Source organism: Rhinoderma darwinii, chromosome 5 (assembly GCF_050947455.1).
Source record: "Rhinoderma darwinii isolate aRhiDar2 chromosome 5, aRhiDar2.hap1, whole genome shotgun sequence".
NCBI lineage: Eukaryota > Metazoa > Chordata > Amphibia > Anura > Rhinodermatidae > Rhinoderma > Rhinoderma darwinii.
In genome coordinates, this window is record NC_134691.1 from 135711249 (window position 1) to 135738613 (window position 27365).

Below are 27365 nucleotides of genomic sequence, written 5' to 3' on the forward strand. Positions count from 1 at the left end.
AACAATGGTGCCGAGGTCTCTTCAGCTTTTTCCTTGCACAGCTGCATGCCCATCAACACAGCGCTTTTCAGGTTAATGGGGCAGCATTGCAGTTCTGTGATCAAGGAGAACCATTGTGCAAGGAAAAACTGCACCTTCATTCAAAGGATCGGTGGAGGTCCATCACTTCTAACCATAGGAAAAAGCTCAGTTACTCCAGTTACTAGTGGGTAACAGAACCGCCGCTTTATTCTGCAGCAGAAAATATTTTTGTAGGTCTTGTTTCAAACAATAGATCACCTAGATTGAGCCTGGAGAACGTCTGGAAGACGATGTCAAATACCTTTTAGTAAAAATGCACGAGAATGCTTTAGCGCCTCTAATCTACATATTTTGAACCCACTGTGAAAAATAGTTAAATATAATAGATTCATAGTTTATTGCCATTATATCACAGAAATTACAATTTTTTCCATAAATCTCTAATACATCTGGTTTATCAAATGTACAGGTTTGACACAATTTAGGACTATTGTAAAGAATACAATACCTGATAGATCATATAAAAAGTATAAACCTTAGGCCATGTTCACGCTGCTATCAGGGTGTGCTCCTTCAGGTTTCTGTTTACAGCCAGCATAGCATAGCCTTTATCTTTTTTTTTATTTTTTTAATATAACTAAGTAACCTATTAAAAGTCAACAGGACCTGTTAGAGCGGTCACAACAGTCATGCCTCTGGTAATAACAGAAGCCATGAGTGTGAACAGAGCCTTTGCAGCCATACCCGTCTGCTTCCATATATACTATACATTTCAATAATATCCGATTAAAAATGTTACAAGTGATGAGGAAAACAAAAACCCTGTTTTCACAAAAAGAAAAAATCATGCAGAATTTAACAAAAAGTTGGAATAAAACAGACAATCTTGGTGGTCTGGCAAGGAATTGTAACAATGATTATACTGAACAATCATAGAATGCATAGATAATATAAAAGTCAGTAACATTTTAAGTTAAAGCCATCACCAGGGCACGGTAACATTCACGTGAAGGCTGTGACCATAGGCAAGGGTAGACACGCCACCCATAACTGGAATGCCGTCATCTATGAGCAGGTGAAACTGCAGTGTAAGTAATTCAGAAATTCCTATTTTTAAATGTATTTTCTTAAAATTTCTATCATAATGGGACAAATTCTGTGCAAGTACATCCATGTGCTTATAATTTGTAGCCACATTTAAACATTCTAGCATGCAGTGAAACAATCACTACCTTCTTATATAGTTGTACTGAAACAAAAGGCGATAGTGAACTGAGATTGAGGGCCTTAACTATTGGGGGTGCAGGGGATGCTGTCACACCCGGGCCCTAGAGCCTGTGGGGACCCAAAATGTCCCCCTGGCCCCTATGAGAAAACAAGTACTATGAATAACGTGTGATAGTTGCGGGTCCTTGTTACAGATCTTGCCCAAGAGCTCCAAGTTACACCTCTGCTGAGATTTATAAGGAGTTTGGAGCTCCACCCCTGTAAAATACATTGCATAGCAGAGTGTTTCAGGCTATCTGGACAGGAGGAGCAAGTGTCTAAAGGGTTACACAGACAATGTAATTTGTAGTCATTTGCGGTCATCGGATCAGCAAGGCTACAAAGTAGATAGACGTAGAAATGAGAGTCAAAGAATGATGCAGCTTTTTCCAAAAGGGAGGACAGGGCCCTATAGCAAAATGTATAATGGGTCCCACTCCTTTTGTTAAATATTTAATTGCATGCCCCCCCCCCCCCCCATTCGGGATCAAGAGTGCCCAATGCTTGCTCCACCACCTAATTCTTTGTCCTTTATATAGGAGAGAGAACTGCTGGAAGCTTCCCAAGTCTGGTTTCCTTAGAACATGTAAGGAGGGTCATCCCTGTTCAAGGTACCTCCACACATTGGGGGATCCTAAGCTGGCACTTCCTTTTTCCGTGGGACCCTATAGCAGTATATGGATGGTCTTGAATGGTTTGTAGGCTCTTGAATGCAAACCAATAATATTGTTGGTGCAATAACAACAAATGGCAAAGCCTGCATGTTGTCCCAGCCTGACACGGACAACACAAAATTAAGACTGGAAATCCGGTATACGGTCTTCGCTAATGTCTATGCACTCACAGTAAACAAATCTGCATTCAAATGTATACACATGCATACAATGAGCATATACTTCAGACTTGAAACCAGAGTATATGAATAAATTCATTTGGACATGAGAGAACACTTTTACAAAGTGGGGGGCACCACCAACAGTTCATCAGAGTAACAGTTTTGAGGGAAAGTTTTGAAACAAAAAGCACTGGAAGATTAAATGGTGGGTAAAGAGCCTCCAACATACAAACACAGTGGCTGTGCATTATTTATGTAGAAGCAGTTCTAGAATTAGGAAGCACATGATCAGATTCTCTTCATCACAGAGCTTTGGCACTGGTAACATGTGTGGCATGTGACACTGGCTTCTGAGGGTAGACGCTGTATATGTACACTTGCAGCAGAATGGTAACATCTACAAGAACCTGTAGGAGGCCACAGATCGTAAACTGGAAGGGAGCTTGGTTAAGAATAAAGTAAGCAGTCTTAAAGGTATCTCCGCTTGTCCACATCAGTACCATTTTGATGCTGAAAAAAATGAAAACAATAAAAATATCAGTAGTGTGTGAGCTGCAATTATTACAAATAATTTAAAAATAATTTTACAAAAGAAAAACATGTTAATCTATAAATATATTACCATCTAAACTTTTAAAGGCGCTTAATCCTCCTTTGACGAGGACCTGTCACTAGGTCATATTGAACTGGTTAACCTGAATAGCAGTGTCTCCCTGATTCCAGCGAAGTTTTTTCCTCGACCCCCTGTTCCACAAATATGGCCCAATGTTGTATTGGCTCCTTATTTGCGAAGTTGCTGTAGTTGGCCAACAGGGTGGAGCTAGCTTCCCTGCCTCTGATGCAGACCAATCAGCGCGAGGCAGCTTGAGGGTAGGTCACACCATTTCAGCTAACTACAGCAACTTAGCATAGAGGGAGTCACCACAACAGTGGGCCATATCTCTGGAACGGGAGGGTCTATAAAAGACAAAAACAAAAAAACAGCTGAAAACAGAGACAGCGCCATTCAGGTCAGTAAACCAGTTCAACTTATAAGACCTAGCGACAGGTTCTCTTTAAAGGCCTTCTAATACCTAGTTACCTCATTCCCACTTACAGTTAAATAATGTTGATTTACTGCAGTTAACTTTAGAGATGGATACAATTCTTAGAGATATAGAAAAATAAAATGGATGAGGATCAGTTGGTACTACAGATAGGAGCCAGTAAGAGAAGACAGAATAGAGAAACAGAAATGAGAATGAGAGGTAAGAAAGATTAGACAGTAGGTAGAGGCAAGAGGATGGAAGGAAACACAATGATCAGAGTACTGGTAGGCAAAAAAAGATTAAAGGAGAGAATTGGAGCATCTTCAGCCCCATCACACATCAACCATTTTTTATTTTATGGCAACCTAGCCAGACCACTCAAATTGGGATTTCAGCACAGTTGAAAAACATCTGGAAATAATCAAACTAGAATTTTGCAAGCACATCCTGCATATCCAACAGAGTACCTAAATCTGCGCTGAGCTGGGCAGATTTCCAACTCTACTTACAATACAGCACAAGACCCTATCCATGGTCTGGAACAATTTCCCCGGACATTGTTAACTCAACATTTCCGTTACCCTATACAGGCGTTATATCTAGGACACAAAATAAGTTGAAAGAGAAAATAAAAAAGTCAGTGAATTGAGAAATAAGATAAAAGCCTCACAGAGATTAAATATTTACTGGTCACTAGGGACTACAAAAACTTAATGGATAAAAAAAAAATCATGAGCCTGTATGAGATTGAATGAGGTTTGCAAAGTAAACGCCATAAAAGTCTGATTGCTGGTAATTCAAAATCAGTGAGACTCCCACTGATCCTGAAAATAAGGGTGCCTGGTCTGGTGGTGATGCAAATATGGGAGATACAGTAACAGCTGAATAAATTAACAGAATAAAGAACGTTGGCAAATCCTGGAAAAGGAATAAAAATGGCAAGAAAAAAAACTTGAACCCTCCCATACATCACCACATTTTACCCAAGGCATTGCAGTCCCTCCTCACAAGAATAAAGGCTCAATGACAGCTGGGCACTTCTCAACAAAAAGAGCCGGTGTGTGTTACGCTCTTTTTCCTATATTTTAACCCACAGTATATAAGATTTTTGTATGCTGACAAGAGTACTGGTGTTGCCATGTCCCACTTGTGCACTTCAGTACAGCCCAGTGTTCTCTTGTACAGAATCAATCATACAGGATATTAGAAAGAGCTTTATGGGATCTATAAAGGAGATATACTATAGCAATACAACATAGTGTGTCAACAGCATAGAGCCTCTAGACCGAATGCTACATATGAGAATTAAAGCAGGGGAACGATGGTGTTATTGATGCAAAAGCCTGAGAATAAATTATTCAGTCAAATAATAGATTTCTGAATAATGTGCCCAGTGGCTCCCACATTTAGTGCATAGTATTTATGCAGATTGTAACTTGAACACATCTAATTTTTGTAATAAAAAAAAATAAAAAATAGAAACAGAAGTTCCATTCACAGTACACCTAACAAGCAGTTTCTGACTTATCTGGTTCTAAAGCCCCGTTCAAATTCCTTGCAACGGATCCGACACACCGTCAATTTATTTGTACTGCTCTTTTTACATAACAATTAAATAGATGAACGCAGATGTGTACAGAGTCACTCTTGGGAGTAGGCTGTAATACTGTGACCCGCCAACGTGTCGGTGTTTGACTGGATGGAGCAGTGAACGGAATTAAGCGGAAGCAGTGGCACCTTCAAACAGCTGATCAGCAGGTGTGCCGAGAGTCAGACCTGCACCGATTAGATACTGATGGCCTGAGGAGAGGCCATCAATTTAGTCTCTACAGATAACCCCTTTAAGCAGTGTCAATGATGCATTACTAACCTAGGTAACAGATCTGTAGGATAGGCCCCCGAGACAGAATATCAGACTGAATGGCTATTCTGATGGTTAAGAGGGCAACAATTATTAGGTATTTGTATCCAAGTAGTAGAAATGGTGCATCATGTCTGCCACCTCCAGTGGTTAGGCCCAGACCTTTTTTAATATAACTGCTTTAGTATAAGGAATGGTTTTTCTAAAAAAAAAAAAAAAAAAGGTTAGAGGAAGAGCAACAATGATCAACAATAAAGCTGTTCAGTAAAAAAAAAAAAAAAAAAAGGTCACTTCACTCCCTATAAGGATTAACCTGTTCTAAAGTCATGATGAAAATCAAAAAAAAAGTGTGGTTTTTTTCTGGTTAATCATGGGACAGCCATCACAAAAAATAGCCTGGGATGCCTTAAATGCATTCCGAATAGGCCACAAAATTCCTTACAAGGAAATTGTACTAAGGCAGGGTTGCCAACATCCGTAAATCTAAAGGACAGTCCGCAAATACCGTGACAGAACGCTGTCTTAGCGGTGGTGGGCATGGAGTTCGTAAAAATGTGTCCGGAAAAATTTTGATCTGCCTGTTATTTTTAGCTCCGTTGTCTAGAAATGACTGGGTTGAGGCGAGATAATGTGGCAGAGGCTAATCCTTCCAGAGTTATGGAAACTGAATGGCTGTCAGCTCAAACTAGGTATAGGAATTTACGTATGGAGAAAGCTAAACACTGCTTTATTTTCAAAACAGATTTTCGGTGAAAGAGGGCATCACAGAGAAATTCTTGTCTAATACGATCCATACTCAAAATGGTTTTAAACATATTGAAATGATTCGGGATAAGTCAGACACTTTAACAGAACTAGTGAAATTCTTCAGTAATTTATGGAATTCTATAAAACCCTGTACACTAGTAATATGCAATCCGCAAGGAAGAGACATTCAAATATCTTAAGACTACACTACCAAATATTTCACAAGTTGAGAAGGAAAGATTAGAGACATCGGCATTCACAGCCAGGGAAAGGGCAGCGAATTATATTTACAATATCAGGATATAGTACTAGATACACTACTTTCGGTGTCCTTCATATTGGGTGGTCTCCTTAGGTCAATTAATGAGGCCATAAATGTCTTAATATTGGAGCAGGAGAAAATAAAGATAAAAACTTGTAGTGACCGACCTCCTTGCTCAATACAGATGCGAGGATACTTGTAAAAATATGGGCTAGGCTATTGGCCCCAGTAATCACAGTAAATATTATAAATCCAGATCAAGCTTTATGCCGGGCAAATCCACAACACAAAACATGAGAAGAGTCTTTTGGAACTTGAACAAGGCACTAGAGGTCCAAAGTGGTATTAAAAGCATCAAAAGCTATGTGGGTTTTCTCAAAAAGAATTTGAAGAGGTTTGGGGAGAATTTTATCAGATGGGTTACTTTGTTATATAATGCACAGTCTACTAAAGTCATGGTGAATGAATGATTATCACATCCCTTTTCGCTTTCGTGTGGTACGCAGCAGTGCTGCCCCATTTCGCCCCTTCGGTTTTCTCTCGTGCTGGTGCCTTTGGTGTAGAGATAAATCGGACCATACACACTGTTACCTGGTTTTCAACATGAGGCCAGTGAGGAATGTATAGCATTCTATGCAGAGGATATGTGTCTATGAAACTCTGATAGGGCGATACATAGAGGGCTGTATATATTTGAGGCGTATAGAGCAAGGTCAGGCCTGAAAATTAATTGGGCTAAAATAGACAATTCTCTTATTAAACATTTTTGTTGTACAAGAACTGGAGGAACTAAAAATATTAGGGGCTGAGGAGATTTGTGGATCAACATAAATCACCCTAAGTCAAGATTTCACACAACGTTTTGATGCACTTTTTGGCTCAGTTTTTGAGCCAAAGCCAGAAGTGGATCCAAAAGGAAGGAAAAGTATAACGGAAAGACCGATGCATCTCCTTTCTGTGTGTCCACTTCTGGGTTTGGCTAGAAAAACGGATACAAAAACTGCGTCAAAACGATGTGCGTGATTCTGGCCTAAAGATTATAAAAAATTTACATTTATCTCCCCTCATCCAGGAAACGAGAGCAAAGGTCAAGACTTGGAGAGGATTCTGCCTTTATCTTATGTAGGACATATCGGGTTGATTAAAATGGTAATGTTACGAAAAATTATGTATTATCTAACCAACAGTTCTGTTTGGCTAGTTGAGAAATTCTTCTGAACGGTGGTTCCGGATATTTATTTGATTTTGAAAGGGGAAAAGGTTGCTTATTAGGAAAACCCGACAATATTTTTCTAAATTTGAGGGGGCTTCGAGATGAAATGTTAAGCTTTGAATGACCCAACTTACGCATTTGGAAAGATACATAATGATATATATGGGTTATATTATGAACCTAAATAAAAAGAATAAGTTTACTGAAATATTAGAGCCAGGAATTCTACCTACAAAATACGTTGATAATGAAGCTGTGTCAAAAGAGTAGAAAGAGTCAGAAGGGCCACAGATAAGGCACCATTATTTTTCCCTGGTAAAAATCGGTGGTCTGGCAAGGGAATTAAAGGAAGGAGTGTCTCATATGTATTATAGAGTGGAGATCAAGTCTTTTGCCAGGTCAAAGCAAGAGTTGGTTTCCGCGACAATACTTTTCATTATATTCAGTTGAAATTCCTGGTAAGTCATTTTTACATATGAACAAAATAAAAGTAGTGATTCTGAAATAGTCAACATCTTCTGAAGGGCTTTTGTCAAAATTGTATAGGTCACTGTTGGTCTCAGTTCACTTGCAACAGCAAGGAGAATTAGATTAAAGATCTCAGGAGTATCTCTGATGATAAATGAAAGCATTTGGAAGTATTAGCCAATTTCTGCCTATAAAATATCACAATTGTTCATCATATACAGACTCTACTTCCTGGAAATCGGTCCAAGACCAAATTTAATATGCCCCAAATGTTGTGAAAAGAATGCAGATCCACCTCCTGAGGAGATGCTCCAAACTACATACTGGACAGAAGTATTAGGAAACACCAGATTTCTCGTTTCAGAGGGTGTAGAAGAAAGGTTGGGTATTTTGAGAAATAGGAGTGACTTGCACAGTAAACTCGATCAAATAGAGCCCTGACCGACACAAACGGAAACCATAGACTATGCTATTGATTCCGTCAAAACGACGGAACCCTCACACAACGGAGACAAACGGAAACCATTGGCACTGTATCTGTCACCATTGAAATCAATGGTGATGGAAACGGAAACCTTCGGTTTCCGTTTGTGTCAGTCAGGGCTCCGATCCGACGGAAAACTCAGATGGAACATCGGAACAGGACCCTGGCGCAGATGTGCACGAAGCCTAACAAATAAAATAGAAAATTTAACTGTCAGGATATGCTACTGCTCTGTAACAACGTTCTGATGTTTAACTTGTATTTTTAAGTGATTTTGCTATGAGCGCTAATTATTTATGTAGACATTGTAACAGGATTATCTAAGTACAGTCCTTCCAGGACATTCTGCCCCAATGACATCCCCACCGAACTTCTTGTCATGGGGCATGACCATTACTGAATAGTGTGGGCTCTGCTTCTCTCTTTCTGAAAATACACAAACTGTAGATGTCTTTCTGTACACAATAGGAAGCAGGAGGACATTCACATTGTTTGACAAAGACATGAAAGGAGATAAGGGAGGAAAGTTTAGGAAATATGCAGATATAAAATCACGCAGGGTTATAAACAGAGTAAAGACCACCTCATGAGATATCTAGTTTGACACAGCCTTCCTGGTCTTGAATGAATACTTCACACTCTTACAACTCTAAGGCCCCATGCACACGAACGTGCTTTTGCAGCCGCAATTCCCCAGAAAATCCACGGGAGAATTGCGGGCCCATTCATTTCATAGGGCCCATGCACACGACCGTGGTTTCCACAGTCCGTGCATGGCCCAGGAGCCTTGATCGCAAAAAGAACGGACATGTCTTATTACGGCCGTGTTTTGCGGTCCAGGCTCATAAAAAATAATGCAGGCGGCCATGTGCACGGCGCACGGGTGACACTCTGCGGACGGCCGACACGAAAATCACAAACGTGCACATGGCTACGGTGGTGTGCATGAGGCTAAATACTTTGGATCAGTGTGAAATTCATTTTTTTGGCTCCATGTATTCTTTTAAAGATGGTCTAGTTTTGAAAACCCGTTTTTATATATTCTGAGCTAACAGAGGGGGGAGGGCAACGTTCAGTATCCTCATATCTTGGCCACAGTGAAGAGCTGTTACGAAGAGTGCGATTTCACTCTGGGAGACCTTTCCGGTCCTGCATTACACAGACAACTCAATATTTGAATGGGTACGATGTAATGCTGTGGTGGCGGTGGCAGAAAAACAGACTATGCCTTTAAAAATGTAAAGAAGATGTTGTGATTCCCATCGTGCCAGTCAGTGCATAAGTGCCTATGATTACATGTGGGAGACCGTAATTTTTATATCCTGCAAGGCAGTGAGGTTTTCTTCACAATGAGAGCCATTTTGTTCTGAAAACATTGTGGTTAATTTACTAATGCGGTCTAAGATTCCTACAGCGTAAACTCACACAAGGAATTCAGGATTTGCGGCAAATATACCGCAGTGGAACATGCTCTTTGATCAATTTGGCACATCTTGCTAGACCCGTTAGACATCTTTTTCTTCCTTATACCACCTATTTGTTGGATTAGTGTATGCCAGTTTCTTGCATCAAAATTGTCACAATTTTTAGTCACTACGGCGTAATTAAGTAATGCCCCTTGTCCAGCAGGCGCAAAGGGTCTCTAAAAAAACGAAACAAGGTATCTCGAGAACAAAAACACTTTACTTGCAAGCCTGTAAAAAAGATTTAAAATAGCTTATCAAAACATTTGTATTTTCATTTTTGCCCTAAAAAGCCAAACGAAACAGCAGTCATGCGTTCCCGAACCTCTGTAGTTTTCACCTACATGATGAAGCACAGACACGGCCCCATGTGACTTCTTGCTACTTCTTATTGCTGGTTTTGGCGCATCAAACATGTGATCAAACGGTGCTGGCTCTGGGACTGATACCAGTTCTCTCCTATTTGAGGGGAAGTTATGGGTGACGAATAGGCTGCCGAGAGGGGAACAATGCATAATGGTATATGTAGTAAAGCAGCACCAGTCCAGCACTAAGTCCAGCCTACAAACCGGAAATGTGAGAGCGTATCGGCCTTGATAACGGGGGTAGTCGACAGGCATAAAAATATTCCTTTTCTTTAGATAATGATCGCTTAACACTAGTTAGGCATTTTGTATGTGTTTAGGAAGGTATTTTTTTTTGGGGGGGGGGGGGGCATCAAACAACCCCTTTAATGAATGCGGCTCACTGTATGTGCACAAGAATTCTGTCGGTTTGTATAGTAAATGTGCCCTATTGTATTGCGCACCCTTATTTAGCAAAGGATTCCTAAATGATTGGCGTAATTTTAAACATGGTCTTGCTCTTTGCTAATTTTTCATTTCTTAAATAATTCCATAGCAGTTACGTAGAACATAAAAATACTAAAAATAATAAAGGCTATATTAAAAAGTACATTGTTATCAAGACTTGTTATCTGACTTCAAAGTACAGAATGTTATTTAACAGCGTCAAATACCTTACTGTGTGTTTTTCAAGCTATGTAGTTAGAGGTCTCAATGGTCAGTTTCTACAGTGAGATTGTCTTGAAGACTTTATGCTATGTTTTTAGTTTGAACATTAAGCGGAAGAATAAAACGAATGGAATGCCCCCAGAAGTAATTTAACATTTCCTGCTAAGCCATAAGTACATTTTTGCAAGGTTGTATTTTAATTGCGTTCCTTTCTTTTCAATGATAGATGATCCTTGGTGCTTACAACCATATGCTGAAGTAGAGGCACAGGTACAAATAAGATAAAAACGTACTTTCAGCAGTAAAATATGTTCATATTTCTTCATTTAGAACCTTACGTAATATGAAAGGGTCATGTAGAAATTCAAGTCTGCACAGGAAAAATATTATAAAAAGATGCCATTCTCAAGTATCCAACAAAGTGGTTATAATAGCCATCTTTCCTTGAGTTCTCTGGAAAATAGATACTTTAACTTAAAAATATGCTCGGAATTATACAAATAATGTAACAATTCTAAATGAAGGTTGAATCTTTTTTTTTTTTTTCAATCACCAGCATCTCCACATGATGTAAATGGTCAGTAAAGCTTTAAAGAGGTTGCCTAGCTTAGAAAAAGCACATTTTCTTAGTAGAGAGGTTACCCAGTTCAGAATCCTAATCTCTTGGCCAGAGTGGAGAGCAGTTCCATACATAGAGAGTCTCTTGCTCTAGAGGACCTGTGCTGTATTACATTGATAGGAATGGGCATTCTGTAATACTTCATTTCCTCCGTGGCGGTGCTGCAGGTAAATTGATCACTCGTTTCCTCCCAAAGTTAATCACAAAGCGTCCCCCTTTTTGGACTTCCATTCATCAGCTTATTGTCAAGGATTCCTTCTAACATGTACAGATTGTGAGATAACCCCTTTAAGTTTTTTGAAAGTTCAAGAAACCAAATGTGGGACATTTGAAATATCTAGCATCCCTTCATACATATCATTAGAAACTAGAGAGCTTACTATGTAGTCAGGTGAATCTTCCTCTACCTAATGGGATAAAGACTCCACTTTGACTATATAGCCAGCAAATGTAAAACCTAGCATCTTTGTACTTTAAAACTTAACTTTTTTCATGTTTGTCCCATTTTTTACTTTTAGTTTGCGCAGTGTACAAAATAATGTGCTACCTGAGGCCATCTGCTGTTGTTGGGCTGCTTTCGTTCTAATTATGGTTTCTGTAACAAAACTTAAAGGGTTATTCCGGTTACAAGTTACCCTCTATCCATAGGGTAAGGAGTAACTTGCTGAACGGTGGGTGTCCGACAGCTCGTTTGAGCCGAGTAGCAGGTCGCTTATGCGCACTGCTGCACCATTCATTCTCTATTGGAGCACCGGAGATAGCCGAGTGCGGTGTTCGGCGCTGCCATAGAGAATGAATGGAGTGGGCGTGCGCATGAGCGACCTGCCGCTCTATTCAAATGAGAGGTTCGGGACCTCTGTTCTCGTAAACGGTGGGGGTCGGACACCCACCGATCAACAAGTTACCCCTTACCCTACGGATAGGTGGTAACTTGTTGTAACTGCTATACCCTTTTAACCCCTTAATGACTGCCTATACGTGTTTTCACGGCGGCCATTAAGGGTACTTATGCCATAGTGCCGCCTTTTCACGGCGGTGCTTTGGCATAAGATAGCGCCCCCGGGAGGTGAATAGACTCCGTGTACTCAGCTACGGAGCACAGACCGAGGACCGTTTTGTCCGGTCCCCGGTCACGTGATCGCCGAATAACGGCGATCGCTGTAAAAACAGCGGCCGGTTAGTTCGCTCACAGAATATATTCTGTGAGAGAAGAGAGAAATGGTCAAAATAAGGGCGAGCACACTTTTAGACCCCCATTCACCCCCCTCCCCCGTACCTGATCATCAAGATGGCGTGACTGACGGTCATGTCACAATGACCGAATACATTACACTACGAGCTGCAAGTCTAAATGTCCCCTAGAGGGACAAGTAAAAAATAAATAAAATAAAGTCTTTTATTATAGGAAAAAAAAAAGTACACATATTTGGTATCACCGCGTTCGTAATGACCCCAACTATAAAACGATAATATTTTTCCCGCACGATAAACACTGCAAAAAAATAAGTAAAAAAAACAATGCTAAAATCACTATTTTTTGGTCACCACCCCTCTCAAAATATACAATAAAAAGTGATCAAAAAAAGTTGCATGTACGCCAAAGTTCCAATAAAAACTAGAACCTGTCCCGCAAAAAACAAGCCCTTACACAGCTTTTTTGACTGAAAAATAAAAAAGTTATGGTTCTCAGAACATGGTGACAAAAAGTTAATTCAAAAAAGTGATTTTATTGCACAACGCTGCAAAACATAAAAAAACTATATACATAAGGTATCTCCGTAATCGTACCGACCCGCAGAATAAAGGAAAATGCTCATTTATAGCCCAGGGTGAACGGCGTAAAAATAAAAAAAAAACAAAAAAAAAAACTGTCAGAATTGATGGTTTTTGGTCACCTTGCTTGCCAAAAAATGAAATAAAAAGTGATAAAAAAAAACCTGCATATACCCCGAAATGGTACCAATGAAAACTAGAGATTGTCCGGCAACAAATAAGCCCTCACACAGCTCAGGTGAAGAAAAAATAAAGAAGTTCTGGCGCTCAAAATATGGCGATGCAAAATGTGCAGAGTGTTCCAAAAGCGGATAACATCCGGCACCATTTATCAGTGCGACACTGGCCACACATCTGTGGATTATTATTTATTTACCCCATTATTATACCCTCTTATTATGCCCTGATGTACTGCGCACAGCTTATATATGCCCCCACATTATAAACTGAACTACCAGCAAAACCCCAAACAGAACTACTATCAAGCAAAATCTGCGCTCCAAAAGCCAAATGCCACTCCTTCACTTCTGAGCCCTACAGCGTGCCCAAACAGCAGTTTACATCCACCGATATGGCATCGCCATACCCGGGAGAAACCGGTTAATATTTTATGAGGCATTTGTCTTCAGTGTCACAAACTGGGCATAACATATTGTGAACTAAATTGGCATATCAGTGCAAAATTTTAATTTTCACTCCGCACCATCCGTTGCGCATTAACCCCTTCGCGCACCACGACTTAATAGCATGTCTTGGTGTGGGGGTGATGTATGGAGCGGGCTCACGCGCTGAGCCCGTGCCATACGTTGCGGGTGTCAGCTGTGTATCACTGCTGACACCCGGGACTAACGGACAGGAACAGCGATCGCGCTGTTACAGAAGCCTGTAAAAATGGCCATTTACTGCAATACATTAGTATTGCAGTGTATTGTACCAGCAGTCTACGGATTGCTGGTTCAAGTCCCTTAGGGGGACTAATAAAATATGTAAAGACAAAAGTAAATTATTAGTGAAAAAACTTAAATAGAAGTCCAAGTAGTCAAATTTTTTCTTTAAAATAATGTAAAAAAATAAAAAATACACTAAATTGGTATCGCTGTGTCTGTAAAAGTCCAAACGATTACAATATACCATTATTTAACTCGCGCAGTGAACGCCGTGAAAAATAAAGAACTTCAAAGGGGAAAATTGCTGTTTTGGTCACCTTGGCTCTACCAAAATTTTTTATAAAAACTGCTCAAAAAGTTGTATGTACCAAAAATATGGTACCAATAAAAACTACAGCTCGTTCCGCAAAAAAAAAAGCCGTACTCTGGAGAAATTGCTTTACAAATGTTGTGGTGCTTTTTCCTCCTTTATCATTTGTGAAATAAAAAAAAAAAAAAAAAAAAAAAAAAAAAAAAAAAAAAAAAAAAAAAAAAAAATCGACATTTTGGTGGAAATAATGCTGATATTCATTTTCACGGCCCCCCGGCTGCCATAGTAGACACCGATACCCTGCGATCACATGCAGGGTGCCAGCAGGGTGAGAGAAGGAGCTCCCTCCCGCTCTCCAAAACCACGCAGATGTGGTGCTCACTATTGAGCTCCGCATCTGAGGGGATAAACGAGCATCTCTATTTATTTATTCTGATGCAGCACCGTAAAAAGGCTGCTGCATCGGAATAAAGCCCGTTAGTGGCCGCCGTAAAAACACTATGGGGCGGTCACGAACGGGTTATGCTGGATAAGCACTTGTTTATTTTTAACTGCAATAAAGTCAATTGTGGACATTAAACCTGTACGTTATCTACATTTTTCATTACCAACTGCAACCCCCGCTATACACACAGATCACGACAATATAGATCATAATGTCTAATATTAGCATTTATTATTCATTTCATAGGAGTACAGATGCAGGCAAAATTAAGATTCATATACACAGCTTTTAAAAAGCAAAATGAACGGTTTTCTACGCTGCTCAAAAAGAATACATTAAAGATTTAAACCGGTATAATGAAGCTCTATTATACAGGGTCTGATTTCTAATTTTAAACAAAAAATTTTTTTTTAAAGTTTCAAACTAGGTATAGAGTGAATGGTGAAGCTACGCCTTAAGGCATCTTGAAAAGAATCAAAGCTTGTCCAAGCACATACAGTATAATCTAAAAAAAGGTTTATAGCTGTGTCACCTTGTGATGGTGCCCTGCACAACTGACAAAAATGTTCATAGGTTTATGACAACACTGCAAGTGCTTGAAGACCAGCACACAAGAATGTATTTAGGTCATCTGTAGGACAAACCACCTACCATGACAAAATCTAAATATGGAATTTCAGTAGGAAATTGGTCAACTAAGCCCCACCAAAATATAGAAATCTTGGACCTCAATGATCAAATGAGCGCAATTTTCCAAACAGATAAGTTCATTTGTCTGTTAGGCTTCGTTCTCATCTGCGTCGGGACTCAGTTCACGAGTTCCGTCTGAGCTTTCCGTCAAGGGAACTTATGAACGATATCCAAACTGGAACAAACGGAAACCATAGGTTTCCGTTTGTATCACCATGGATTTCAATGGTGACGGATCCAGAGCAAATTATTTCAGTTTGTCACCATTGTTTAAGGATTCCGTTGTTTTAACAGAATGAATAGCGCAGTCGACTACAATATGGATTCCGTCAAAACGCTTAAGGAGGAATGTAGGATGTAGTTCTCTGAACTGGGCTTTTTGTGAGGAGAAATTTTAGACAAAATACACTTTAAGGCCCTGTTCACACGGAGTTTTTTGACACGTTTTTTGACGCGGAAAACGCGTCGGAAAACGCGCCAAAAACGACCCAAAATGACTCCCATTGATTTCAATGGGAGACGGAGGCGTTTTTTTTACCGCGAGTAAAAAAAACGCCTCGCGGCAAAAAGAAGGGACATGACCCTTCTTGATGCGGTTTCCGCGTCCAAAACCGCATTGAAAGCAATGGGGACACGTCAAAAAACACCTCGAACTAGTGAGGTGTTTTCTGACGAGTATATTGCCGAGTGTTTTGGAGGAGTTTCTTGCAGGAGTCGTCTCCTGCTGCTAGTCCAGCCCAGCAAGGGGCTGTCATTTCCTGTCTGCTCGTGGAGCCTGAAAAACATCGTGGACAGAACTCAGGGATACAGAAAACCGAAGTCCTGCATCCAAATCGAATACAAGTAAGTGCAATTGCTCCTATGTTCCATACATGCTATACATGTATGGAGCTGTGCATTTTTTTATTTAGATTTTTTTTTTTAATTTTTTTTTTAGATTTTTTAATTTTTAATTTTTTAATTTTGTTATGCAGTTGTTCATGTATGTCATCTCTTTTTTATTTTTTTTTAACATTTCAGGAACAGAAATGACGACAGCAGAGGTGTACCACCGAATGGACATTGATGTTGGGAAATTGATTCAAGAAGTAAGTATACTTTTTTTTTTTTAATGTGGGCCTGTTCACATCAGCGTGGTTTCCGCTGAGGGGTTCCGTCGGTGCTTTCAGTCAGGGGAACCCCTCAACGGAAAGGCAAGTGTGAAGTGGTGACAGATCCGTTGCTAATGGTTTCTGTTTGTCCCCGTTGTGCAAAGGGTTCTGTCGTTTCGACTGAACCAATACCGCAGTGTAGGGAATCCCATTAGCAACGGATCCATCAGCATTGAAGTCAATGATGATGCAAACAGAAAACAATGTTTTTTTTAATGTGGGCCTGTTCACATCAGCGTGGTTTCTGCTGAGGGGTTCCGTCGGTGCTTTCAGTCAGGGGAACCCCTCAACGGAAAGGCAAGTGTGAAGTAAGTTCCGTTTGCATCACCATTCATTTCAATGGTGACAGATCCGTTGACAGAAGGATGTCAGGCTGGGTTCACACGACCATGTTACGTCCGTAATGTACGGAACGTATTTCAGCCGGAAGACCCGGACCGAAGACAGTGCAGGGAGCCGGGCTCCTAGCATCATAGTGATGTACGACGCTAGGAGTCCCTGCCTCGCTGCAGGACAACTGTCCCGTACTGTAATCATGATTACAGTACGGGACAGTAGTTCCACGCAGAGGCAGGGACTCCTAGCGTCGTACATCACTATGATGCTAGGAGCCCGGCTCCCTGCACTGTCTTCGGTCCGGGTCTTCCGGCCGAAATACGTTCCGTACATTATGGACGTAACATGGTTGTGTGAACCCAGCCTCATGCGTGTGAAAACCTTGGCAAAAACAGCCTGAAAAACCGCCTGGAAAACCGCCTCAAAAACCACGTCAAAAACCACATCAAACATGAAAACCTCCAGGGTCAGTTTTTACAGGAGGAATTTTCCTCCTGCAAAAAACTCCGTGTGAACAGGGCCTAAGGCTATGTTCACACGGGGTATTTTGCCGAGTTTTTTGACGCGGAAACCGCGTCGCAAAACTCGGCAGAAACGGCCCGAGAACGCCTCCCATTGATTTCAATGGGAGGCGTCGGCGTCTTTTTCCCGCGAGCAGTAAAACTGCCTCGCGGGAAAAAGAAGCGACATGCCCTATCTTCGGGCGCTTCCGCCTCCGACCTCCCATTGACTTCAATGGGAGGCAGGAGAAAGCGTATATCTCGCTGTTTTATGCCCGCGGGCGAAAAACGCCGCGATAATTGCCGCGAAAATCGGCGTGCAGGGAGAGGAATATCTGCCTCAAAGTTCCAAACGGAATTTTGAGGCAGATATTCCTCCCCCAAAATACTCCGTGTGAACATAGCCTAAGGCCAGAATCACTCACAGTTTTTTTAAGCAAAAGACAGAAGGGTATCAAAAAGATGGGAAAGGTATATTATATTTCTTGATTTCTTTTATGTCCATTACGGTGTTCGATTAAAAAAAACCCAGCTAAAAACTGCCATAAAAACTGCATCCAAATGGTGTATGTGGTCCTGGCCTAAATCTTCGTAAAAAAGGCTGGGTGTACACATAGTGGTCATTGTTTTGGTCCAACCAAAAAGATTATCACCAAGAGCCGACATTCTAAAATTGTAGTAGTAATTGATATAGGAAAACCTGACCACAAATTATTGCACAAAATACTTTGTAGACTTCACCTCATTCAGCAAATAAAAACAGAAGGTGCACTTTAAATGCTCACTATAAAATTAGAAAATCACCTCTGCTCAGAGGCCAATGAATATTTAAAAAAATAAAAAAAAGTGCTCCAACATCATGATTGATAGGGAATACGGCCTACTTTAGAACATCTTTTCAGTCTATGACTATTATTAAAGGACGGGTGTCGCGGATTTTTTTTTTTTTTATATAATATTGCTTTTGGTATGTTATTAAAATAAATTTTATTTAGTTGTGTGTTTGTGTTTTACTTTTTTCTTTCTTTTACTTCTCTATGGGGCTGCCATTTCGTTTTTCATCTCTGTATGTGTCGATTAACGACACATACTGAGATGGAATACGGCAGCTACAGTGCATAGGGCACAATGAACGGGAGCCGTTCCATTGATTCTGCTCTCTGGCTCTGTACTGCGCAGACGCAGGTCAGAGTCACACAGCAGAGAAGCTGTTTGCAGGGAGAAAGCAGGCGCCATCATGAAGACCAGCTGCACTGCAGGTAAGATGGGTTTCTCTGCCTGTCCCACTCTCTATCTCACAGATTCCCGCTCTCGTGACCCCCGACGGGACCCGCACCTGATGCCCCGACGGGCCTCCCCCCCTAACGCCCCCCCCGACGGGACCCACACCCTAACGGCCCCCCCAATGGGACCCGCCCCCTAACGGCCCCCTCCCCTGTATGAAGGACAAATGATGCAACTGTACAGGGAAAGCCCTAAACGGCAAATCTCTCTTGTTGTGCTGAGACTGAGAGGTTCATTAGTCACATTCCCAAACAGTCCAGTAGGAGGGGTAATGGTGGTCACCCAGCTATCCCAGACCCCTGAACGATAAATCTCTCTAGTTGTGCTGAGACTGAGAGGTATATTAGTCACATCCCCAAACAGTCTCAGCACAACTAGAGAGATTTACCGTTCAAGTGTCTGGGAAAGCTGGGTGACCACCATTACCCCTCCTACTGGAGTGTGAGAGGTTCATTAGTCACATCCCCAAACACTCCAGTAGGAGGGGTAATGGTGGTCACCCAGCTTTCCCAGAAGCAGATCTAACCAGGAAAAGGCTGAGGGTGCACATGGTTTTTGGTGACCCCCTCTGTCATGTGATCGGACCTAGGTTACCGGTTCATCAGACGGGGTTCATGTGACTATTAATCTGTCCATAACCAGAGACAGTGCACTCAGGACAAGCCCTGTCCTCATGCTGTAGTTCGGTCTGCAGTAATGGCGGTGGGTGGCTCTGACACCCGCCTCCCCCGTCGGGTCATCTCAGGACAGAAGGGGTGTCCGGATTGGAGACACAGCGCCGCAACGGTCCTCAGGTTGTGTCTGGTATTGCAGTTCACCTCCATTGAAGTGAATAGGACAGAGCTGTAATACCACACACACGACCTAAGGACAGGTGCGGCGCCATGTTTTCCTGGACGACCCCTTTAAGACTTTTCCCGTGTGTGTGGCAGAGCGGTGTGTGCACGGGCGCCGCTGATGCTTCATAGCCGCGTATCAGCTGTTTTGAAGAATCAGCGGCGAGCACCCCCACCCCCCCCCCCCCCACACACACGCACAAATCCCCCCAAACACGCAAAATCAAGTGTAATCAAGTATTTTTTTAATGCGTTTTTTGCACGTAAAATGTGCAAAAAAAAAATGTATCAAATACACGGCGTGTGAACCGGTCAACTGAAAAGTCATTCACTTCACATTCATCATTCTAAGGGCTCATTTACACGAGCGTGTTATACGTCCGTGCGACGCACGTGATTTTTCACGCGCGTTGCACGGACCAATATTAGTCTATGGGGCCGTGCAGACAGTTGCGTGATTTTCATGCATCGTGAGTCCGCGCCGTAAAAGTCACGACATGTCCGTTCTTTGAGCGTTTTTCGCGCATCACGCACCCATTGAAGTCAATGGGTGCGTGAAAACAACGCTGCGTTTTTTGCATGCTCAAAACGCACACGCTCGTGTAAACCCGGCCTGAGGCTGGATTCACACGAGCGTGTGATTTTTGCACTTAACAGCTCCGTGTGTCAGCCGCGTATTATGTGATTTTCGCGCAGCCGCCATCATTATGACACTCCGTTTAGATGTTTGTAGCACGTGGTGCTTTTCTGTTTTCTTTCATCCTTTTCACTGCTGTTGCGCGAATCACGCGCGTCACACGTAAGTGCTTCCGTGTGGCATGCGTGGTTTTCACACACCCATTGACTTCAATGGGTGCGTGATGCGCGAAAAACGATCAAAGAACGGACATGTCGTGACTTTTTCTTAGCGGACTAAAATCACGCGCGTTGCACGGATGTATATTCCGTTCGTCTGAATAAGCCCTAAGGGTAAGGCTACACACAATGTTTACAGCTGAAAAATCGGAAGCAGAACACCTACAAGCATCTGCCCATTGGTTTCAATGGGAAATACGGCGTTCTGTTCCGACAGGGCGTTTCTTCACGTGGTCGTTTTCCAAAACCGGCACGTAAAAAGACGCCCACCAAAATGAAGTGCACATCACTTCTTGGGACGTTTTTGGAGCCGTTTTTCATTGACTATAGAAAAACAGCTCCAAAAACGGCCGTTAAAAAACGCGAGTGATTAAAAAATGGCTGAAAATCATGAGCTGTTTGCCCTTTGTTTAGTAAGCGTGTGAACATACACTTAGCCTTTTGGTGTGTCCTATAACACACCCAAAATGGCTGCCGGACACTGCTTAGCAATTTGAAGACACCTTTTCCTGGCTTGTGGGAGGGGGGGTGAGATTCCCTCCCACATTTACAGCAGCTGTGAGTCAGGTTGCTTTAACTTATTCACCTTGCTGTAATACTAGGAAGTGCTCCCCCCTGGTGGCCAACATAGGAAAACATGTCAAATTATTATTTGATTTTTAATACTTTCCACCATATGGAAGAAAAAATAAAACTACAGCAAAAAAACGTAAAAAAATATAATAGAAATAAGTAACGACACTTAAAAAAAAAAAAAAAAAAGTTTTAATTCGCGACACATTCCCTTTAAAATCAAGGTTTCACTACTCCTTTAGGCTTTATTCTACTTCTGATGCTTTCTTTCTTCATAACGTTATATACATATAAGCAAACAAAGCAATCAATTCACCAGGCAGAATGTAATAATATAGCACAGACTATTAGGAAGATAAAAATATGGTTACGAGAGAGGATAAATCTGAAACTTGTACTGAACATCTTTTATGAAAGAGATTCGACTTCTCAGAGTGAATCTTGATTTGCTGCCGGCATTAAATGTAATGACGACAATGACAAAATGCTGCTGTATAAAAATATATTAATACATAAAATTCAATATCCTTAATGACGACGGGTTCAGATAATAAAATGGCCAGGGCCTCTTAATGGGTAACTAAACTTTTGACATGTCTTGACTGTCAATTGCGCCAAAATCTTTAAAAAGGTTTAAACAAAATAACATCATCCCTTTAGTCTGAAAATCTGAGCTGTGACATGTTGGAAGAAAGGTATGCCTATGTACATAATTCCCAAGTCAGCCCAAATGGAGTAGGTGACAGGAAGATCGCATATCCCTCATCTCTTAGGCTAGGTCACGCTCTAAGCCATTTCTCAAACCATCAGAAAGGACTGTCGGAAGAGAGAACATTGCGATTATGGTTAAAAGTAATAATATGGTTCTATTACATAGCGATCCTACACATTTGTGATGCGATTTCCAATGAGTTACATAATGCAGGGATTAACGGAAGATTCCGAAGATACAACTATTAAGGAAATTTCTACATCAATAATAAGCAGCTTCTTTGCTCTAATATTGGAATGCTGGAAGGAAGCCATTTCAATAATGTGGCTATATGGACCAATTGTTTTTAAATAATTTCCAAATATATCTCTAGGATCAATACAGATGACCTACACATTAGTAATAAACATTAAGGCCTCATGCACAAAACCGTTCCCGTAATTACGGACACAGCCGGCCGCGGACAGCCGAACGTTTTTACGGGCCGTGCTCCCATTATATAGTATAGTAGCACGGCCCGTAAAATAAAAAAAATAGGACATGTTCTATATTTTTCAACGGCACAGGCACCTTCCCGTAAGCAAACGGGAAGGTGCCCATGGCCAATCGAAGTCTATGGGCCCGTAATTACGGTTGTGTGCATGGGGCCTAAACAGGTTGGAAAAAAATTAATCTACTACTACGTTGCTTTTTGACATGAAATGGCGCACACACACACATACACACACACACACACACACACACACTAAATCCGTACATAGCTTTGTAATACGGACCTGAGGCACTTTTTGATTTCTCACAGATACTGTATGAATCCATGAGGAAAACCTCCTTGTGTCTCCATATAAAATCAGAAGTATACAGTACTATGGTATGGACACAACAGTCTATGGGCACCATATTACAGATATGTAATACAATGTACCCAAAGCTCCTACATTTCACAGCGTAACTGGAAACTACAGAGAAATTCCAATAAGTCTAACCAGTGCCAGATGATATCATGACTTGACAGCATCTAAGATTTCTAATTCCTATATTTAAAAATGAATGTGAACGGATAGTTGTGGTTATTACCAAAAGGGTTACAGGAAATACATTAGGAAAAAGGTTTCCTGAATACATAAACATTTTATTCCCATAATTATCTTTTTCTGAGAATTCATTTAAAAGCCGCACCTTCAGATCCAGCCTTAATCTCCATGTCCATTATCACTTTTCCATAGCTATATTTTATGTTTAAACCTTTATTATGGCAGACACATACTACAATCTTTATTTGGATGTGTTTCTGCATCCTTATGTATACAGACAGGGCAATATAGATTATAGCGTTGCATAATTTGCCACTAGGTGTAACAGGATTGCCTAGCTGCATCTATACCATACACAGCTTGGATGCATCTTAACCCCTTAATGACCGGGCCATTTTGCACGTTAATGACCAAGGATTATTTTTTGTTTTTTCACGGTCGCATTCCAAGAGTCGTAACTTTTTTTTTATTCCGTCGACATAGCCGTATAAGGGCTTGTTTTTTGCGGGACGAGATGTATTTTGTAATTGTACAATTTTTAGATGCTTACAATATATTGATTAACTTTTATTAACTTTATTTTAGGAGAGAATTGAAAATAAGCAGCTATTTCCAGCATTAATTTTCACGTTATAAATTTACGCCGTGTACTATGCAGTGTAAATAACATGTTCACTTTATTCTATGGGTCAGCACTATTACGGGGATACCAAATATGTATAGGTTTTATATGTTTTTCCTACGTTTGCACAATAAAAACCCTTTTAGAAAAAAATTACTTGTTTTTGCATCGCCGCATTCCAAGAGCCGTCATTTTTTTATTTTTCCGTCGATGTGGCCGTACGTGGGCTTGATTTTTGCGGGCCAATGTGTAGTTTTCATTAGTACTATTTTGGAGTACATAGGACTTATAGATTAACTTTTATTTTATTTTTTATGGGGGGAATGGGAGAAAAGAGAGAATTTTGTCGTTAATTTTTGCGGGTTTTTTGGACGCCGTTCATCCGGCGGTTTAATTAATGTGTTAATTTTATTGGTCAAGTTGTTACAATCGCGGGGATACCATATATGTGTATGTGTGATTTGTTTTGACACTTTTACTGAATAAAACCACTTTTTGGGCAAAAAAAGTAGTTTTATTTGATTTTGACTGTAATTATTATTATTTTTTTCTACAAACTTTATTTAACTGATTGACATTTTTTTTTTTTTTAAGTCCCACCAGGACACTTCACTATGCGATGTGCCGATCGCATATATAATGCTTTGGTATACTTAGTATACCAAAGCATTATTGCCTGTCAGTGTAAAACTGACAGGCAATCTGTTAGGTCATGCCTCCGGCATCGCCTAACAGGCAGATGCTGAAGGCAGACCTGGGGGTCTTTGTTAGACCCCCGGCTGTCATGGAAACCCGACGGCGACCCGCGATTTGTTTGCGGGGGCGCCGATCGGGTGACAGAGGGAGCTCCCTCCCTGTCAAACACATTAGATGCCGCTGTCACTATTGACAGCGGCATTTAATGGGTTAAACTGCCGGAATCGAAGCGCGCTTCGATTCCGGCAGTTGCAGCAGGAGCCAGGCTGTGTAGAACAGCCGTGCTCCTGCCGCTGATCGCGTGGGTACAGTGACAGTACCCGCGCCATCACAAGACGGATATATCCGTCCTCCTGCGCGAACTAGCAGCTGCTGAGGACGGATATATCCGTCCTTCGGCGTCAAGGAGTTAAAGTGGTGTCCCACGATTAAATATTAAAAGAGCTCCACATAAAAATGCAAGACAAAACATTTTTCAATTGGAATAATAAATTAAAAAATGCTCCTGTGTCTAGATATTGCGGTTACATATTTGTTATGGCGCCCCATGGTGTCCCAATGCCGGTGGCTCAGCCTCACTGTCTGGATCCTCTTGTACATGGATGGTGGAGCGATTCCTACTATTGTGCAGGCCAATAAGAATCAGCGCACTAGAAGAGACTTCTTACCAGCGCTAAACACATTAGGTGAACGTTCAGAAAGGGAAATAAAAACACCAGGGGACGCCACAACATGCATGTAACAGCAATATCTACACACAGGCGCATATTTTTAAATTACGTTTTGGGTGGCCTACAAGATAAATGGGATATTTAACCTGTTGTTAATGACGCAGACTACTTTGCCCCCCCCCCCTTTTAAAAACTGGCCCCTCAAAGTATTCAAAACAGCATTTAGAAAGTTTTAGGCCTTTCACAGAAATTAAAGCAAAGTGGAGGTGAAATTTACAAATGTCTTTTTTTGCATTTTGACCCCACAGGTATTGAGTAAAATGTAATGCGCAGCAGATGGTGCAGAGTGAGAAATGCAATTTTCTATACATATATGCCATTTCAGTTCCTGATATATTGTGCCCAGTATGTGCCACAGGAAACATAGACCCCATAAATTGTAATGTGGGTTGTCCTTGGTACGGCAATACCCGAAATTTGGCTGTTATCTGCTGCCTGGGAACACGGCAGGTCTCAGAAGGGAAAGAGGAGGCATGTGGCAAGAGATAAGCTGTGCAGAGTGTATCAGGGTAAATAAAACTTGGATAAATCAAAAATCAAGGGATGTATGTATGAAAGAATGTTTAAAAATTCATCAGAGACCTGGTTTTTCGGGACACGTGTCGCATTGATATAGTGTGTCCTTCCTTATCCCCCGCTTTGAGCAGACTCTGTACCTCTTTTGACTCTTACCTTCCCACCAGTTTGGGGAAGTTCTGTAAAGTGTTACCCTGGTACACGTGTGGCTTCACTTCTAGAAGTACTGGCTGCCCCACTTCTTGGTCCCTAAAAATTAGGTTCTTGATAACCACCTCTTGAAATTCCAGGAAAGTCCCCCTCTGGCCTGCATATCGATGTAATACGTATGCATTGCACAGTGCCATCTATAGGATGTACACTGCCATCTTCTTATACCAAACCCTTGATTTCCGCTTGGAGCTGTAGGGCTTCAGGACTTGATCAGACAAGCCCATCCCTCACAGGTACCTATTGTAGTCCAGGATACAGTCTGGTTTAGAGGTATCTGTACTGGTACATGGACACTGGTGTGGCCATGTATTGTTGTCAATACAGGGACACGTCTCTTGTCTGACACACAATATGTTGCTGCTAGAATGTGCCCTGCTCTGACCCCTTTGGAGTGTTTGCCCAAGCAGAGTCTTAGGGAGGCATCTTAGAATTTTTTTCTTTTTCTAATAGTGCAGCATTCCGCAGTACTTTTGGAAGCGAGGCACTTGAAGTATGGGACGCTGGCATAACAAATTTTCCAGGTAAAAGCGGTAACCCTGGTCCAGCAGTGGGTGCACCAAATCCAACACAATTTTTGCATTAACTCCAAGGGGCATTCTGGGGGCTGAATACTGGTGTCCCTTCCTTAAAATAACCTAAATTTGTAAGTATACCCTGATGTCTAGAACAGCTTATACATCTTCATGTCATACCTTGCCCTCTTACTCGGCAGGTACTGGCAGCATTGAAGCCTCCCTTTAAAATGTACCAAGGACTCATCAATAGAAATACACTTCTCGGAGGTGTATGCTTGGGCAAATCGGGCACTGAAATGGTCTAATAGGGGTCTCAGTTTATATAAACGGTCAAAACTGGGGTCATCTCGGGGTCGGCACTGCTCATATCAGCAGAATGTAAGTTGCAAAGTATTGCCTCATAACGTATCCTGGACATGGCATGCAGTGCGTCAGTGTGTTGTACAAGAGGTCTGTGCTCTAGGCTCTAATGAATGGCTTCCCCAGAAGCCCCATGTTTAAGGGCGGCCCCCAAAACTTGCCCAACTCTGCTGCGTCTACAGGAGTCCACTTGTGGGATTGGGAATAAAATGATGTGGGGTTCTTGATAATGTTCTGTTGGGCATATAAATATGTCTGGGAGACCATAAGCTCTATAAAGTTAACAGTAAAAAAGGACTTCAAAAAGTCCATATCACTGAGCCCTGCCACGTCAAATTTGATCCCCAGGTTGCCCGATTTGGGGCTCGTAGGGGATCCCTCCTAAAAAAAAAATTTATAGAGGAAGTAGACTTCCCTGGCACTAAACCCAACTGCGCATTTTGACGGTTCCCTGACACTATCAAGCCCAAATACTAAACTAACTTTTTTTTTAAATGCATTTTTATATATATTTTTTGCTTTTTATTAGGAGCCTCACACGCGAGCGTGTTTGGTCTGTGATATACGGTCTATACGTCGGCCGCATTTCCCGGACTGAACACACTGCAGGGAGCCGGGCTCCTAGCATCATAGTTATCTAGGACGCTAGGTGTCACTGCCTCGCTGCGGGACAACTGTCCCGTACTGTAATCATGTTTTCAGTACGGGATAGTCCCACAGTGAGGCAGATAACTATGATGCTAGGAGCCCGACCCCCTGCAGTGTGTTCGTTCCGGGAAACGCAGCCGATGTACGGACCGTATATCACGGACCAAACACGCTTGTGTGTGGGAGCTCTCATTTTATAAAGATAAAAAACACAACAACATCACCAAAAGAATTAGGCCCTGCAGACTGGTAAGTGGTCAGTGATAGGAGATTACTGACCATAAACGTGGGGGTGACCAGGGGTACAGAAGGAGGACGACGACGAGAGTGGGAAGTGGATAGAGGACGGAGGAAGCGACAAAAATACTCTTAGCACAGAACTTAAATCTTATATTATT

At 41.5% G+C, this 27365-nt stretch overlaps 1 protein-coding gene across 5 annotated transcripts in view; it reads right to left on the reverse strand.

The window, feature by feature from the left end:
- Window positions 1-394: 394 nt before the first annotated feature.
- The window catches only part of SLC66A2 (solute carrier family 66 member 2), a 111657-nt gene continuing 84686 nt past the window's right edge, over window positions 395-27365 (reverse strand). For 3 of the 5 annotated variants that reach the window (XM_075826531.1, XM_075826533.1, XM_075826532.1), the window contains one exon: window positions 395-2632. In XM_075826531.1, coding sequence (XP_075682646.1) covers window positions 2425-2632 — 208 coding nt within the window. In that variant the 3' untranslated portion in view covers window positions 395-2424. Of the gene's footprint in view, window positions 2633-3659; window positions 3750-5020; window positions 5214-27365 lie in introns of all 5 variants that reach the window. The other 2 variants (XR_012847651.1, XR_012847652.1) reach the window with 2 other exon arrangements.